This window comes from Myotis nattereri (assembly GCF_964212035.1).
Source record: "Myotis nattereri genome assembly, chromosome: 3".
In the NCBI taxonomy this organism is placed as follows: Eukaryota; Metazoa; Chordata; class Mammalia; order Chiroptera; family Vespertilionidae; genus Myotis; species Myotis nattereri.
Genome location: NC_138077.1, coordinates 58,680,311 through 58,697,916, shown reverse-complemented (window position 1 = coordinate 58,697,916; position 17,606 = coordinate 58,680,311). Strand labels below are relative to the sequence as shown.

The following is a 17,606-nucleotide window of genomic DNA, read 5'->3' as shown; positions in this document are numbered from 1 at the left end:
AACAAAATAAGCCTATACCATGGCATGAAACAGATGAAAGGGCCATGGACTAAGAGTGAGGGTGCCAGAGTTCTGATCTCAGTCCTCAAGTTAACTCCATGGTGTCAACCTGAGGTGGGTGTCTTCTCTGAACACAGGTTTCCCCATCTGTAAAACTGGCCGAGAGGGGAAGGCAGGGACTGGGAGTGACTTCTACTTATGTTCAGCAAACTCCTGGGACTCTGGGGAGGTATTTCAGGGGGCCCAAGGGGGCAGGGGGGGGGGGCAAGGAAGCTGCTGAGGAGGCAGCCTCCCATCCACCACCCACAGGCTCCTCACCCTGAGAAGCTCCACTTGGCTATCTATTACACCAGGGATCAAGATGTCATTCAGTCTTCGGTAGGATCCTAACCTTCATTCACACCGCTGAGTAAAAATTCTGAGTTCTAGATGCTAAGAATCTTGTCCCTTAAGACTCAGCAGTCTGATTTCCCAAAGAATAATATTACACGCTGACAGCTGTGTGGATCTATAAGTTAACACCATCCTAAGATCTTAAAATGTTTTCACAAAAGCACAAATGACACACCTTTTTTAGAAGTTGGGGGTAGAACTGAACTTTCATTCCAGGAATAAACTTTGAGGTTGGGTGAACATAACAGAGCTTGTCAGCCAGTAATACAAAGGGCTGCAGGTACTTACTTTAGCTTCATCTTAATGTTGTGTTTTAAGAAGCAAGAATTACTCATGTGATAAAAATTTATTTCTTTGTAAAGAAAAAAAATGGTGTGAAAACTGATCTCACCATAACTCAGAGCAAAGGGCCTAGGTTAAGTTCCCATGACTCCTTGACCTCAGAGGCTTTGTCAGTGCCCAAAATCTGACATCATTTCACTAGTGGCCCACACTCTGCGACGGCAGAAGCTTGGATGCTAATCAGAGGATCGGGTTGACTCCTCTTCAGAAACAGAAGTGAACAAGGTGATGGACAAAATGAACACACTCTAGTAGAGGGATTTCCAAAGTTCATAGTCCCAGTTGCAGTGGACCTTGAGGAAATCATCTGATGGGATTTTTCTATTTAATACTGTTAATTTAGGGAATATTTCCTATGAATTTAAATGTTATTAACATAATATTTGATGTCAATTTGTTATTCTTATATCCAACATAGTAACAGGATTTTTGTTTCTATTTTAGAAATCTTACATATGTGTTTACATGTCATAATGTAAGTGGTATTTCTTACTGGGAGCTATGAAAAAAAACAACAACGTTTGAAAAACACTGCTTTGGTATATGATACTGGGAGTGAGAGAGGAAGCGGATCTCCACCAGTTTGATCTGAGGGACATTTTAGTAAGTTTGGTTTAAAAATAAAGAAGTGAGGGCAGTGGGGAGGGACCCAGTATTTCCTGAATGATGACCATGTTGTAGACACTGTGCTTGATCTTCATCCACCCAACAAGAACTGGTCTTTTGGTGGAAGGGAAGGGAGTGGGGAGGAAAAAGTTTTGTCAAGAATTTCGCCTGTTTTCTAGATGAAGGGAGATTCCTTCAAAGTTACAACTAGCAAAAGGCAGATTCTGAAATCCAGCCTGATAGTCATTTGACTATTAATTGCAGTTTCATAGCTGTAGGTGGAGGAGGAGTAGAGGAACCTAAGTTGTTTCTTTAAAGTTAGCTTTATAAACTCTTATGAGGTTCTAAATCATGACTGCCTGTCATCATGGCTGACATTTATGAAGCCCTCACTCTGTTCCAGGCACTGTGTATTAAGTGCTTTAAAAACCTACATTTCATTTACTTCTCACAAAAGCCTTACGAGCTATGTGCTATGATCATCCCAGTTTACTGGAGGCTTTTAGCAGTTTAGTAAGTTAACCAACATCATGGATGCAAAATCCAAATGCACATTAAATAGTTAAATGTATCTTTATTGACCTTTCCTGCACATATGCAGGGAAAATGCCTGCTAAAAGAGCTATTTCCCCCTTAAAGTGTTGGAATCAAAACAGTTGAAATCTCAATTTCTCACCTCTGAAATAAAAGTGAGATAGATGCTCACTTAGGACTTTTCACATTCAGCATTCTCTGGTTCTAAAATGTGTTATGCAGGTAGCCTTCCATTTAAAGAACGTCAGGCAAACACAGCAGTCTTTTTTCCTTCAGCATCCTGGCTACACACACTGCAAGGCTGGCTCACAAGCACCGGGAGCAAAGTTTTCTGAAGTCCCTGTCCATTTAGCAATGTGCTTACTACAAGAGTATACCCTTTGGTCAGCATCACAATATTAGAAAAATGCTCATTGTTTAATATTCTTCATATAAACTAAATAGTTTGTAAAACAATATGCTGGTGCCTTAAGGAGTGGGGTTTATACCCTAGTGGGATTTTTATCTGTAAGGCTTCTTTTCTTATCCTATTGACCTGGATGACTGCTGGCTACAAAATCTGGCCCCTTTCAGCTCAGGAGCACTCTGGGGATGGAGTGCCCAGGGATAGAGGAAGGGGCAGACCTCTATTTTCCTAAAAAGGCAGCTCAAGCAGCTTCATAAATCCTTACCTGCTGTGGACTTGGAGCTATATACGTCAGGCATAGAAGGGAAAACCGTGCAAAATTGCGAGATTGTTATGAATCTGTTTTCATAGTCAAACTGATGACTGCCCTGGTGGAATTTTAGGTACGTCGATCTAGGTGTGGTGTGGTCCATTTTCTTGTGTATTGTGGGTGCCCAACATCTAGTTTTGTCAGTTTCACATCCTTTGTAGATCCTATATCCTGCAGAAAATGTGGTAAGCTAGAGGACTTTAGGGATACCAATTTTCTAGTTTTTCTACCCTTTTGCAATCCTCCTTCCCTCAGCATAAGCTTAAATTATTGTAGAATCTTGCCTGAATGTGTTACATCTGAGTGATTTTCATGTCCTATTAAGCTTGTAAAAACGGGATTCTGCCTGTACCTTCATATTACATCTTTTCCCTCAAAAAATACAAGACTCAAATTGGTCTGTGGGCAAACTGAGCTGACCACCCATTGACAAAGAGGTAAGAGGGCAGTTATTCTTAAAAGAGAGGGAGAAAAAAAAGATAAAATAAAACGGGGCAGATTTCAACGGGAAATGATATGCTCTGGTTTGCAAGATCACACCTACATCCCCACTGAAAAGGGCTGAAAGAGCCCACATCTTCAGCTAGCCTTTCCTACCTGGTTTCACTCATGCAGATACACACTTCTGTCATATTCCCAAGAGATAAAAAACCAGACACAAAGCCAGGCTTTCCAAAGCAGGCATGGGATTGGCCTAGAGGTTGAAGATGAGTAGAGGTGAGTGTTGGACCCCTGAAGGGGAGATACTGAGCAAGGGGGAAGTCAGAGAAGCAGGTGAATAGAAAAAAAGTAGAAAAGTGACCCTGAAAAGATTAGCGAAGAGCTGAATGTTGTAGTCCTGGTAAAACATATTCTGAATCAATCACACCGAACATCGGTACATACCTGAGGACACATTATAATCCCCCAGGAGTGAAATAAATGCACTTCTGGACCAATATGGTTGTTACCATATCTAAAACCTAAAAGCAAGTATCACCACGTAAAAGTGGTGTTACGACATCTACCAATTCCGTTTCAGAGGTGAAGAAGTGCCTAATGCCGGGAGGAGGGGCAGCCTAGAGGTTCCCTTCTCAGTTGCACCTGTTTCTGAAAGGCCTGGGCTCATCAAAGAGGAAAACAACAGGTTCCCACAGGTAAAACGATCCAGTCCCGCACCTCCTGGCGCCCCGGGGCTGCCAAGAGCCGCCTGAGCGCGGCCCAGGCCTCGGCTGCCCGGCCGGCCGCCAGCTCTGCAAGGCGGGCAGCACTGGCTCCCAGTCCCCCAGGGCCCAGGTGGGCCCCCTTTCCCCCACGGCTCACCTGTTGGGAGCCAGGTGAAGAGCAGCAGCCAAGGCGCGGGGAACTCGAGGCCCATGCCGGCCCCTCTCTGGCCCCTCTCCGTCCTGGGGCCGGGGCACTGCCCTTCCTCCTCAGCGGCCGCCCCAGGACGCAGCACCTCCGCGGGATCCCTCCGCTCCGCTCGGTCCGGTCGGCGCGGGCGGAGGCGGCCGGCGGCAGCAGGTGCGCGGCTCAGGCCCACCTGGGGCGCTCCCCGCGGCTCCGCCTCCCGCCCCGCCCCCGCGCCGCTCTGCCTGCCCCGCCCCCGCCCCGAGGCCGCGGCCAACTTTCCTACCTGCCCCCGCCCTGCCTGCGCGCGGCCAGGTATGTCTTCTCCTCGCCGAGAAGCGCTCCGGCCACGCACCCTCCCGCCTATGCAGAACGTTACCACTTTTCTCCAAAGTTCGCGGGAACTTCGACCCCTAGATAACTTATCCCCCGCTTTTTGTAGAATTCTGAAATACAACTTTCTGGGGAGTAGTTACTGTTTTTCATTCACTCCCACGTGCTTGGAAAACATTTTTTTTTTCTATACTAAAACACACTAATGTGAAGTGTCTATTCTAGAAACTAAATTTATAGCATATGAACTGAGAAATAAACTTAATTTTCGATTCTGATCAAAGTAACAGATGTTTATTCTAGAAAAATTAGAAAAACGTAAATGGATGGAAATAAGTAAATCCCGCTCCACCACTGATAGTCAGGCCTTGTTAATGTTGGTATATTCCTTTTTACGATCTCCCATCCTGCACGCAGCTCAGGGGCCCCTCACAGACCTCAGCCTGCCCGAGGTCCCCTGGCTTCTAGGTCTCTTCACAGCAGGCCACGGAGGATATCCTTTATATCTAATTCTTCTTTGGCAGGGACTCACAGGGAGGAGAAAGGAAAACAGGAGGAAGGCTCACTTTGCTTTAGGAACCAACCAACCAACCAACCAACAATGTTAATTTGGAAAATCACCATACAGTAGTCAATGTAAATAGACAGCAAGCCATTTTGTAAGCCTCTCCCTTATCAGGGATTTTTCATCATGCTCCCCCTTCCCTAACATAATACACAGTTCTCCTCCCTCCTAGCCACCAGCTTTTTCCTCAACAAAAGGATTATAAAGATGCATTTAACATGGTTTCTGCTCCTCAGGAAGTTTCCATCCTGGGCACTGACCTTAGAAGTCAATAGTATTTCTCTTAAGTGTATCCCTGCCCTGCTCTGCTCTGCTCTGCAGAGTCCTCTTCACTGATGTTACAGGTGTGCCTGCCCGCCCCCCCCCCCCCCCCCCCACGCATTATCCTGGTCCTGAATCTGATTGATGTCTCTACCCAGTCCCTTCTCTCCGTCTTCCCTCCTCCCCTTCCACTCTTGGGTCTGGCAACTGGTTCCACAATTGGGCCTCTCCACTTTAAATGTTTTTCTTGTAGTTTCTTCTCTTCCAGAAAATGGGAAGTAAATTCAGGAAGTCGTGGGCAAGGGCAGATGGTACAGTATTTTTAGGAGCCTTTAGTTCTTGCACCGTGGGATCCCAGCACAGCAGCAGCAAGATGCAATGTGAGTGAGGGGTGCTGTCCTTCCCCTCTCCAGAGACCCTGCACATACTCCCAGGAACATTGTATGTGTTTGAGTGTTTGTACGCTGAAGGATTTGTGTGGTTGCTGGCTTAGTGAATTGTTCTAGGCAAATTTTCAACCTCAGTCTAAAAAAGTATGAACACTCTTCTTCCCACACCTACAACCATGCCCCTCAGCCCTTGTTTTGGTATAAAGGTCATTTTAATATTCATTGGAGCCAGAATTTCTCCATGTTTATTTCATGGAACAGTAGTTTCATGGAATGTTAATAAATAGTATATAGGAAAAAGGCTCTGTGATCAAATAAATTCAAGAAATGCTGGATTAAACAAAATTAAACATTTTTAAGGACTTGACAAACCCTTAGGGTGCTAGTGTATATTTGAATTTCCAAGGGAATATTTCACAGCATTATTCAATCACAAAATCTTTTTTTTTTTCTTCACACATATCTCAGGGCAGATGTTCATGGAACATATTCTAGGAAATCCTAATTGGCAGGGGTTGGAGACTCCTATAGGAACAAAAAAAGACTTTAACAAAGTTTATCCAAGTGCAGAAGAATTAGAATTTTCTTATTTTCTCTTGGGAATCACTTATTCAGTTGAACTTCTACCTCCATTGCTTCCCTTGGAGTGAACTCTTTATGGTTGTTAACTTTATAAGTTCCTTTGTCTCTTACACACATCTTTTTTCCTTCACCACTTATATATTATTGTACCAAGCAATGTTCTATGTAATTTACATGCATTATCTCATTAAATTTCCATAATAGCTATATAAAATAAGAACTGTTAATCACATTTTAAAATAATTTTGATTCATTCAAACCAATGGCTATTGTACTGCTATTGTCATTTTTAAAAATCTTTATTGTTGAAAGTATTACATACTCTTTTCCCCATTGACCCCTTCTAGCCTGCCCCTGCCCCCCACCCCTGTCCTTCACCACACTGTTATCTATGTCCATGGGTTAGGCATAGATGCATATACGTTTTTGGGTTGATCTGTTCTCACTCACCCACCCCTGCCTCTGAGATTCAACAGTCTGTTCCATGCTTCTGTGTCTTTTTGATGGTAGTGAGTCTTGCCTTCAATTTGTAAAAAACACAACATCTGTGAAGCACAATAAAAGGAGGTATGCCTATATCTTTTCTTTATAACACAAAGAAAATTTCAAACTGATTAAAATCTAACTGTTACAAGAAAAAAAATTTAAGCTTTTAGAAGAATGTCTGATAGAATACTCATATGACCTTGAAGAAAAGAGTAAATTCTTAAATAAAAACAAAAAGAATAACTCATTAAGGAAGACATACATAAGACTATATTAAATTAAAGAGTTCTACAAACAAAAGACAACATATACAAAATGAAAAAACAAGTCACAAACTAGAAATAGATATTTGATATGCATTTAAAAAGCAAAAGAAATATAATCAGTAAGATTTTAAAAATTTCTAAAAAGTAAGCAGGAGACAACCCAATGATAAGGGAGATGAACAGGCAATTCACATAAGAGGAAATCTGACTAACTGTTAAGGATATTAAAAGATGCCCAACTTGACTGGTAACCAGAAATCATAAATTTAAAACAATAAATGCTTTTTCACAACTGGAAAATTGGTTAAGATGTAAAAGTTGGAGCCAACCAAGTGTTGGTAAAGATGTAAGAAGCGTAAATTGCCTCAACTACTTTGAAGAAAAATTTGAGAAAAACCTCATAAAATTGAAGGTGCACATATCCTAGGACCTTGTGATTTCCCTTCTAGGGGTTCTCACTCTGTGCAAACAGATACACGTGCAAGGGTGCTCATGGCAAAGTGATTTGTGCAAAACTGGGAAACAACTTTTCATCAAGAAGAATAAATAAATAACCTGGGGCTTATCAATGGAATGAGATAATATGCCATGGTTAAAATGAATTAACATCCCTAGCCGGTTTGACTCAGTGGATAGAGCCTCAGCCTGTGGCCCAAAGGCTCCCGGGTTCGATTCTGGTCAAGGGCATGTACCCTGGTTGCAGGCTCCTCCCAGCTTGGCCCTGGTTGGGGGCTCGCGCAGGAGGCAACCAATCAATGTGTTTCTCTCACATCAATATTTCTCTCTGTCTTTCCCTCTCTCTTCCACTCTCTAAAAATCAATAAAAAAAATCCTCAAATGAGGATTAACAAAAAGAAAAAAAAGCATGTTATTTAAAACTTATATATTAAAAAAATGAATTAACATCTACAGCATGGATGAATATTGAAAATATAATGAATAAAGAAGTTAAAATATACTATGTACAGAAATTTGTCAAATGTTATGACAAAAAAACCAAAACAGTATCATATAGGGTGTCCCCTCAAAATGTATACATACACTTTGAATAATTATAAAGGTAGGTTCATTAAAATACATTTCATCTTTGAAATTGAGCTATCAGCTGTTGAATTGTGTATACCTTTTTGGGGGACACCCTGTATTGAATTATGGAAGATACATATATACACAGAACAAAGTATAAAAACAACCAGAAGACTGGGATTCTCCAATCTTAGGTTGTCATTACTCCTGAGAGGAAAGAGGAGAGCAGTGGGTCAGGAGGACTTTAGCTGAATGTGTATCCTTTTTTATTAATATCTGAAACAAATACACTAAAAATGTAAAATCCATTAAACTTAAGTGTATAATGGTACTCGTTATATTATTTTATGTGCTTTTCTGTACCTTTGGCATATTTTGTAATTAAATATACTTTTTAAAACTATATGTTTTTTTATTGATTTCAGAGAGCAAGAGAGAGAGAGAGATAGAAACATCAACGATGAGAGAGAATCATTGATTGGCTGCCTCCTGCACACCTCCTACTGGGAGGGATCGAGCCTGCAACCCAGGCATGTGCCCTTGGCCAGAATTGAACCTGAGACCCTTTAGTCCGCAGGCCAACGCTCTATCCACTGAGCCAAACTGGCTAGGGCTTTAATATACTTTTAAGACAAAAAAAGAGTGAGCAGTAAGTGTGGAATCAGACCAAGTATGTGTCAGGACATTCCCACTGACATCCAGTGTAATGTTATATAGAAGTCACTTTTGGGAAATGGATGAAACTCCATGATCTGCTAAAGTCATGCATGAAACCAAAGTACTTTAATTGCAAGTGTCCTGTAAGGCCTAAGAATCTGGTTTTCTCAATAGTTCATTATAAGAAGAGAAACCAGGGGCAAGTGGGAGGCTGCATTCCTGAGACTGAAGCCATAGAGAAGAAGTCATAGAAGCAAAGGTAGAGAGCCTGAACTTCTGCTACCACCACAGACATTTTTTTTTTTTATGTACAGTGTTTTTTTTCTTTATTGATTAAGGTATTACATATGTGTCCTTATTCTCTGGTATTTCTTCCTCTTGTGGCAAGACCACAAGAACAATTTGCTGTTTAGACTCCTCTGAGATAATGAACTCAGTCCACATACCTCTTAGTAAAGCTCCAATAAAGGTCAGAATATCCAGTTCTTTCCAGCCCACTCCAGAAAGCCTAGTTAAATTAGTCTATGGGGAGGCCCAGGAAGCAGTATTTTTTTAAAAGTTCCCAGGGGATTCTAATGTGTAGCCAGAGTTGAAAGGATAGTTAAAGGGTTTGTTACCAAATAGGGCATTCCCCAGGGTTGTCCCTAACTGGAACATTCTCCAACATATTTCCTATCTGAGCTTCTCTTTGGTAACTTTGCTTTGCCACTACCTAGAGTGATAAGAGAGTTTCTACTCCAAAGCCCACGCTCCTGAGATGTGTAACTTCCCTCTTCTGGCTTCTTCACCAAGACAGCGTAACAGACTCATGGAACCATCAGATGGAAGTTAAGCTTAGGACATTACCACCAAGTAGCTGTGTAGGACAAGCAACACAGTTTCTCTAAGTCTTGGTTTCTCTATTTGTAACACAAGGAATGTCGACTAGATCAGTGGTTTTCATACTGTGTTCTAAGAAGCTGTGGCATTTTGTGATGTCGTACGAAAGGGGTTGCCTCTGTCACAGAGGTTGGTTTGAAAAATCACTGGATCAAATGATCCAGAGGTCTTTTCCAGAACCCACTCGAGACAATTCTAAATTCTATAGGAATAGATTTATGCTACTACCAAAGTCTATCGTAACACATAAGCTTTGAGGCCTGCCAAAGATGGTACTTACCAAATGTGGTCTATAACAGATACTACACACTGTCTACTTGCCATCCAAATTTAGCACACAGACAGGCCTGTTTTATTTTTGCCTGCAGAATACTTTTTTCTTTCCTTGGTATCTTTCTAAACTTTCCAAACGTGAAGTATAATTCTGAAATCTGTACAAATCAGAGGTGTATGGCTCAATGAACTATAATGATGTAAAACACACCTTTACAACTACCACTCTGGGCAAGTTATGCAGCAGTATCACCATTTCAGAAGCTCCCCCTCATATCCCTCTTATTCACATCTTCCTTTCTCCTCTCCAAAGGTAACCACCATCCTGACTTCTTATACTGTAGACTAATTTTGTATCTTTTAACATTTATATAAAAGAAATGATGTAGTATACATTTTGGGGGTTTATCTCTTTCTCTCAATATTATATTAGATTCATCTATGGTTTTGCATGTATTGGTAGTTTAGTTTATTAATTTTTATTTCTGAATAGTATTCTACTCTTAGAATATACCTCAAATTATTAATCCATTTTATTGTTGATAGACATTTGATTTGTTTCTACTATTTGGCTATTATGACTAATGATGCTATAAACAGTCTTATAAATGTTTGAACACTCATCCATTTTTGCTTCTACAACTTGGGATCAAATTGTTTGGTCAATAGGGTATGTGTAGTAATTTTAATATATGTCCATAAATTCTTTGATCCTTCTCCCTTCAAAAGGGTGGGTGCTTAAATCTATGACCCTCAAGTGTAGGCATTATAGCTTCTTCCTTTCCTGCCCTGGGGAAGCCAGCTGCAATATCATGAGGACACTCAGTCCTGTGGAGAGGTCTACATGGTAAGGAACTAAGTCCTCCTGCCAATAGTCATGTGGATGAACCATCTTGAGAGGAAATTTTCTAACTGTAATCAAATCTTTAGAGGAGCTAACATCTTGACTGTAAACTCATAAGAGAGCCTGAGCTGAAAACCATACAGAGATAAGCTACTGTCAAATTCCACAGAGTGAGAAAATATATGTGTACTGTTTTAAGCCACTAGAACAATATTGCTATTATGCACCAATAGATTATCAGTAATAAGTATACGTTCAGTCTTAGTAGAAAATACTAAAGACTTTTAAAATTTACCTACACAACACCAATGCATGAAAGTTTTAATCGTTCTACATTCTTAGCAATATTTGAAATTGGCAGCTTTTAAATTATAGCTCTACTGGTGGGTGTGTAACGGTATTGCATTGTGGTTTAATTTGCATTTCTGTGATGACTAACTAAGTTGAGCACTTTTTTGTATGTTAAGTCAACTTCTGAATATCCTTTTGTTGGCTTTGATGGAATCTTTAGCTTATTTTTCTATTCAGTTTTATATTCTTATTGATTTGTAGGAGTTTCTTATGTATTCTGGATATGGTCCTTTTGTAGTTATATAGGTTAAAATATCTCAATTTGTGGCTTGCCTTTTTGCTCTCTTAACTATATTGTTTGGTAAACTAATATTTTTATTATTTATATTAATTAACTTATTAAAATTTTCCTTGAATATCTTGAAGGTTTTTGTGTTTTATTTAAGAAGTACTTGCCTTTTCTAGGGTTATGAAGATATTCTACTCTGTTGTCTTCTAGGAGCATTATATTTTGCTTTTCACATTTAGATCTATAGTCCACATAAAACTGAGGTATGAGATAGGGAAATAAGCTTCACTTTTTTTCATAGGGATATCCAATTGACCAAACCCAATTATTGAAAATTAATTCCTTTCTCTACTCAGCAGTGTCAGCTTTTCCACATTCAAGTGTGCATACGTGTGCATATCTGATTCTGTATTTTCTATCCTCTTCCATTGGTCTATTCATTTGCCAACCCTTTTGCCAATACCACACTCATTTAATTATTATAGCCTTATAACAAGTCTTGATATTTACTAGAGAAATCCTTCTACAAAACTAGTCCTTTTCTTCTTCAGAATTCCTTGACTATACTTAGCCTTTTGCATTTCAACACACATTTTATAATCAGTTTACTAATTTCCACAAAAATCTGGTAGGATCTGAATTAGGATTGGGGGGATGGATTGCCATTTTTATATGATTGAGCCTCCCAATTTTTGAACTTAGTGTGTACCTCCATGTATTTTTATATTCTTCACTTCCTTTCAATAATTTTTTTTTAGTTTCTTTGGTGGGGAGGGCAGGTGTAGAAATGTCATACGCCATCAGGGCTTCTTTTTAGATGTTAACATAGTTTGATGGTAAATCATATCATTAATTTTTTTTTTTTTGTGGCTGGCATATAGAAATTCAGTTGATTATATATGTTGACTTTCTTTTCAACAAACTTGTGTATCTAGTTATTTATGTCAAGTCCCAAAAATTGCATATGAAGAATTATAGAGATTAATTCTGGTTTTACCTCAGAAATGTAGAGAGCTAAAAAGAGAATTATTCCTACCCTTACATTAAGAAAGTGCTGGACAAACTGCAAACTAATGTACATTCTTGACTCCTTAAGACACCTTCTGTCACAGGACAAAAATGTAATCTAAAATTTAGGAGAGTCAAGATCCTACATGGTAAAACAAGATCAGAGCACTTTCGGCAGATGCCTCTAGATGCCATATAATCCAGTAACAAGAGTCAGCTGGAATCTATATATATAAAAGCCTAATATACTAAGTTTCCAACCAATCAGTCTACTGTTCAGTTGACTGCTCAACCAGTCACTATGATGTGCACTGACCATCAGAGGACAGATGCTCCGACCAGTAGGTTAGCTTGCTACTGGGGTCTGGCTGGTCAGGACTGGGCGAGACAGGCCAGACATGCTCTGGAGCCCTCCCATGGTCCCTCTCCAGCTGTTCAGCCCCTATTGGCCTGATCAGGACTGGGCAAGACTACCCTGATTGCCAGCCAGGTTGAGGGACCCCACCCATGCACGAATTTGTGCACCAGGCCTCTAGTATTATAATAAATGACTAAAGGTTAAATGTAGGCTAGTGAAGCCCCTGGAGTTTTGCACCTTTTTTCAGGGTTTTTCTGTGATACCCTCATCAGGAGCTCACAAAGAAAGATTGGAAAAAATCCTATGGAAATTTTCCTCACAGGAATGGCTGGATGACAGGAACTAGAAATTGCTGTTAAAACTCTGTCCAAATCCATCTATTCTATCTCCCTTATTGAACAAAAAACTTAATCTGCAGGACAATGGAAACAAAAACATTGATGTGAGCCCATCAACACTGGGGGAAGAAAACAAGAAGAAAAAATCTACCCCAATCGATTCTGATTCAGCACTAAATCTGAAAGAAGGGCAAGAACACTAGTCAAGGCCCATAAGAAGCAGGTTGACAATGTCTGACTAAAACTGAAACAATGAGAAGACCAGAGAACTTTGACTTCCTTACACCCACTCCCATAACCACTCTAAAAAGTGTTAAGTAAAAATAAGAATAGAATACAGCTACAAAAGCTTCAAAAGACAGATTCTTCCTGGGGAACAGTTCAAAGGAAGGACTCAAAACAAAGCAGAGACATGAAGCCAAGTGGAGAGCAGATACTGAGAGAAACACTCTGGCAAACAGTCCACACAAGGTCACTGGAGAAAGCTGAAGCCTGTGGTGCACTAAGGTTAGCTATAGTAACAATAAAATTCAAACCCAACTCAACTCCAGACAAAATTAACATATATACCCAACATTACTAAGGGCCTATCAGAAGGAAAGGCAGGCTTATCTTTTTTTTTTTTTTTTTGAATTGCTCCTTTGACATCCTTTTATTGAAGTCATTAATGGGAAAATTAATGATTTATTCTTCAGGAAAAGGGATATGGCGAGATTTACCCTTTGTTCATCTCTTGTGAGGTGAGATGAGATAAGATGAGATGAGATGAGATGAGATGAGATGAGATGAGATGAGAGGAGATGAGAGGAAGTTTAAATGTTTATCTTTTGTGAGTGGGTTTCTTCTGACAGGATTTACAGGCAATTCTTTTTTTTAATGTGATTGTTCTGGCATCATTCACTGAAGTGCTTTGCCCCAAGATCATGAGAAAAGATGTTCTAAGTCCCCAGAAGAACTGACCACTGTGTCTGAGGGTCACACTCATAGTCCTTCCAGGGCCTTTGTCTGTCTCTTTTTTAAAAATTTCTTTATTGATTAAGGTATTATCCCACCATAACTCCCTCCCCCTGAGACCTTCCCAACTCATGCTCTCACCCCCCCTGTTGTCAGTGTCCATTAGTTAGGCTTATATGCATGCATACAAGTCCTTTGGTTGATCTTCCCCCTTACCCCCACCCTCCCCTACCTTCCCTCTGGGGTTTTACAGTCTGATCGATGCTTCTCTGTCTCTGGATCTGTTTTTATTAATTAGTTTATGTTGTTCATTATATTCCATAAATGATTGAGATCATGTGATATTTATCTTTCTCTAACTGGATTACTTCGCTTAGCATAATGCTCTCCAGATCCATCCATGCTGCTGAAAATGGTAAGAATTCCTTCTTTTTTACAGCAGTATAGTATTCCATTATGTAGATGTATCAAAGTTTTTTAATCCACTCATCTACTGATGGGCACTTAGGCTGTTTCCAAATCTTAGCTATGGTGAGTTATGCTGCTATGAACATAGGAATGCATATATCCTTTCTGATTGGTGTTTCTAGTTTCTTGGGATATATTCCTAGAAGTGGGATCACTGGGTCAAATGGGAGTTCCATTTTCAGTTTTTTGAGGAAACTCCATACTGTTCTCCACAGTGGCTGCACCCGTCGAGGCAGGCTTATCTTTAAGGATAAAACATATTTACCTCAGTATCTATTATGTATAAAACACATCTGACTTTGACAAAAAATAATTGTGAAATTGTCTTAGTCTGCTCAGGCTACCATAACAAAATGCCATAGACTAGGTGGCTTAAACAGCATAAATTTATTCCCACAGTTCTAGAGGCTGCGAAGTCCAAGATCAGGGTGCCAGAATGGTTGGGTTCTGATGTGAGTTCTCTACCTAACTTTCAGATGGCTGTCCTCTCATGTCTCCATATGATAAGAGAGAGAGAAATAAAGTTCACTGATGTCTCTTTTCAGATGAGCACTAATCCTATTATAATGGCCTCATACTTATGACCTTATCTAAGCCTAATTACCTCCCAAGGGCTCTATCTCCAAATAGGGCCTCAACATATGATGGGGGGAGGAGCACACATACAAAATGGCAAGAAAAATAAAAATCTGAAGAGACAAAGTAATAATCAGAACCATACAAAAACATGACACAGTTGTTGAAACTATATTACATGGAATTTAAAATAATTATAATTAAGATGTTAAAGGATCTAATGGAAAAGTTAGACAGCATGTAGAATCAGACAGATAGCAGAGAAATGTCAACTATAAGAAAGAATCAAATAGAAATGCTAAAAGAAACATATTCACTAACAAAGATGAAAAATGCCTTAAAGAGGGCCATCAGTAGACTTGACACAGCAAAAGAAAAACTGATGGAACTTGAAAATCAGTCAATAGAAATTCTATAAAGTGGTAAGGAAGAGAAAAAAATAAAATGTGTAAGAAACAGAACAGAGCAACCAAAAGCTGAAGGAAAATATCAAATGGTAAAATACACATGCAATTGGAGTAGAGAGAGAGAATATGAGACAAGAAAAAACATTTGAAGAGATAATGGCTAAGAATTTACCTCAAATCACAGACCTAAGGAGCTCAAAAAACACCATGAAGGATAAATACCAAAACCAAACCCAGTCCTTGGCATATCAAATTTGTATTAGTTTGCTAGGGCTACCACAACAAAATTCCATAGACTGGGAGGCTAAAACAACAGAAATGTATATTTCACAGTTCTGAAGGCTGCAAGTTAAAGATCAAGGTGCTTGACAGGATTGGTTTTCTCTGGTCCACCCCCTCTTGGCTTGCAGATGGCTGTTCTCTTGCTGTCTCTTCACATGGTTATCCTTCTGTCCGTGGATGTCATCCATGGTGTCTCTTTCTTTTCTTACTAGAGGCCCGGCGCATGAATTTGTGCACCAGTGGGGTCCCTGGGCCTGGCCTGTGGGATTGGGCCAAAACCAGCTCTCTGATATCCCCTGAGGGGTCCTGGATTTGAGAGTGTGTAGGCCAGGCCAAGGGACCCCACCAGTGCACGATCGGGGCTGGGAGGGACGTGGGAGGTTGGCCAGCCAGGGAGGGACTGCGGGAGGGCTCCAGCGCATGTCCGGCCTGTCTTGCTCAGTCCTGATTGGCCAGACCTCAGCAGCAAGCTAACCTACCAGTCAGAATGTCACAATGACTAATCAACTGGTCAACTGTCTGCCCCCTGGTGGTCAGTGCACGTCATAGCGAGTGGTTGAAAGGCCTTAGCATTATCATTGGCATATTACATTTTGATTGGTTGAATGGATAACTGGACACTTAGCATATTAGGCTTTTATTATATAGGATAAGGATACCAGTCATAATGGATTAGGGGCAACCTTTAACAGTCTCATTTTAATTTAATCACCCTTTTAAAGGCTATATCTCCAAATAAGTCACATTCGGGGGTACTTGGGATTAGGACTTCAACATATGAGCTTTGGGGAGACATAATTCAATTTATATCAATATTCAAACTGCTAAAAACAAAAAAAGAAAAACTTAAAAATACACACAGAAAAAGCTTACCTACAGAAGGACAAGGATAGAAATTATAGCAGACTTCCTACACCCCAGAAACTGTGCCAGTAAGAAGACAATGTACTGACATATTTAAAGTGCTGAAAGGAAGAAACCTGTTAACCCAAATTCTTTGCTCAGCAAAAATACTTTTAATAAATGATAGAGAAATGCTTTTGCAGACAAATACTTATGAAATTCACTGCCAGTATACATACTTTTCAAGAAGTATAAAAAAACAAAAGAAAACAAAAGTCCACAAACTTTAGGCATGGTACTTATGTGAGGTGATGGGGCTGTTAATTAACACTGTTGTAACAATTTTGCAATATATATGTATCCTATATAATAAAAGGATGATATGAAAATTGACCAAACAGTGGAACGACTGGTCACTATGATGTGCACTGACCACCAGGGGCAGACACTCAACACAGGAGCTGCCCCCTGGTGGTTAGTGGGCTCCCACAGGGAGAGCGCTGCTCAGCCAGAAGCTGGGCTCCTGACTAGTGAGTGCAGTGGCAGTGGTGGGAGCCTCTCCTGCCTCCATGGCAGCACTAAGGATGTCTGACTGATGGCTTAGGCCCGCTTCCCACAGGGAGCGGGCCTAAGCCATCAGTCAGACATCCCCCAAGGGCTCCCAGACTGCAAGAGGGTGCAGGCCTGGCTGAAGGACGCCCCCTCCCCCGAGTGCATGAATTTCGTGCACTGGGCCTCTAGTATCAAATAATCACATTGCACACCTTAAACTTATGCAATGTTGTATGTCAATTATACCTCCATAAAGCTGGGGTGGGGGGGAACTTTAGGCACAAAGAATGTGAATAATTCAGAAAATTGGATATACACAAAAATTAAAATGGAATAATGGAGTAAATGAAATGGAATAAATGAAAGTAAAATCTATTTTTTCTTTAGATTTAAATGTGTTAAAGGATAACTGTTTATCCAAAGCAAAGTAATAATAATGTGTTGTCTTATATATAGCTTGTGTAAAAGTAGAATAGATGATGAAAATAGCACAATTATAAAATTTACTGATAAGTTCTTAAAATACTTAACGGAGGATTTATTTTTAAATAAAAAAATTACTCCAGAATGTAAGTAGAAAGAATAGTATCTATGACTTTAGAAGATTTTGAAAAAAAAGTAATAAAAAGAGATAGCCTTAATAGATATGAAAAGTATTTGTTGTGGACTAAATTGTGTGCCCCCAAACTCATATGTCTCTTTGGTAATACATTTATATTGACTTTACATTTAACTGGAATCTTATCTGGGTAGAGAATG

The 17,606-nt window shown here is 40.0% G+C and overlaps 1 protein-coding gene across 4 annotated transcripts in view; it reads right to left on the bottom strand.

Moving 5' to 3' along the window:
* ILDR1 (immunoglobulin like domain containing receptor 1) overlaps positions 1–3,948 on the bottom strand; it is a gene marked incomplete at both ends in the record, with an annotated part of 31,438 nt that extends 27,490 nt beyond the window's left edge. For all 4 annotated transcript variants that reach the window (XM_081087689.1, XM_081087690.1, XM_081087691.1 and 1 more), the window contains one exon: positions 3,894–3,948. In XM_081087689.1, the coding sequence (XP_080943815.1) occupies positions 3,894–3,948 (55 nt within the window). The remainder of the gene's footprint in view (positions 1–3,893) is intronic.
* Between the last annotated feature and the right edge of the window lie 13,658 nt (positions 3,949–17,606).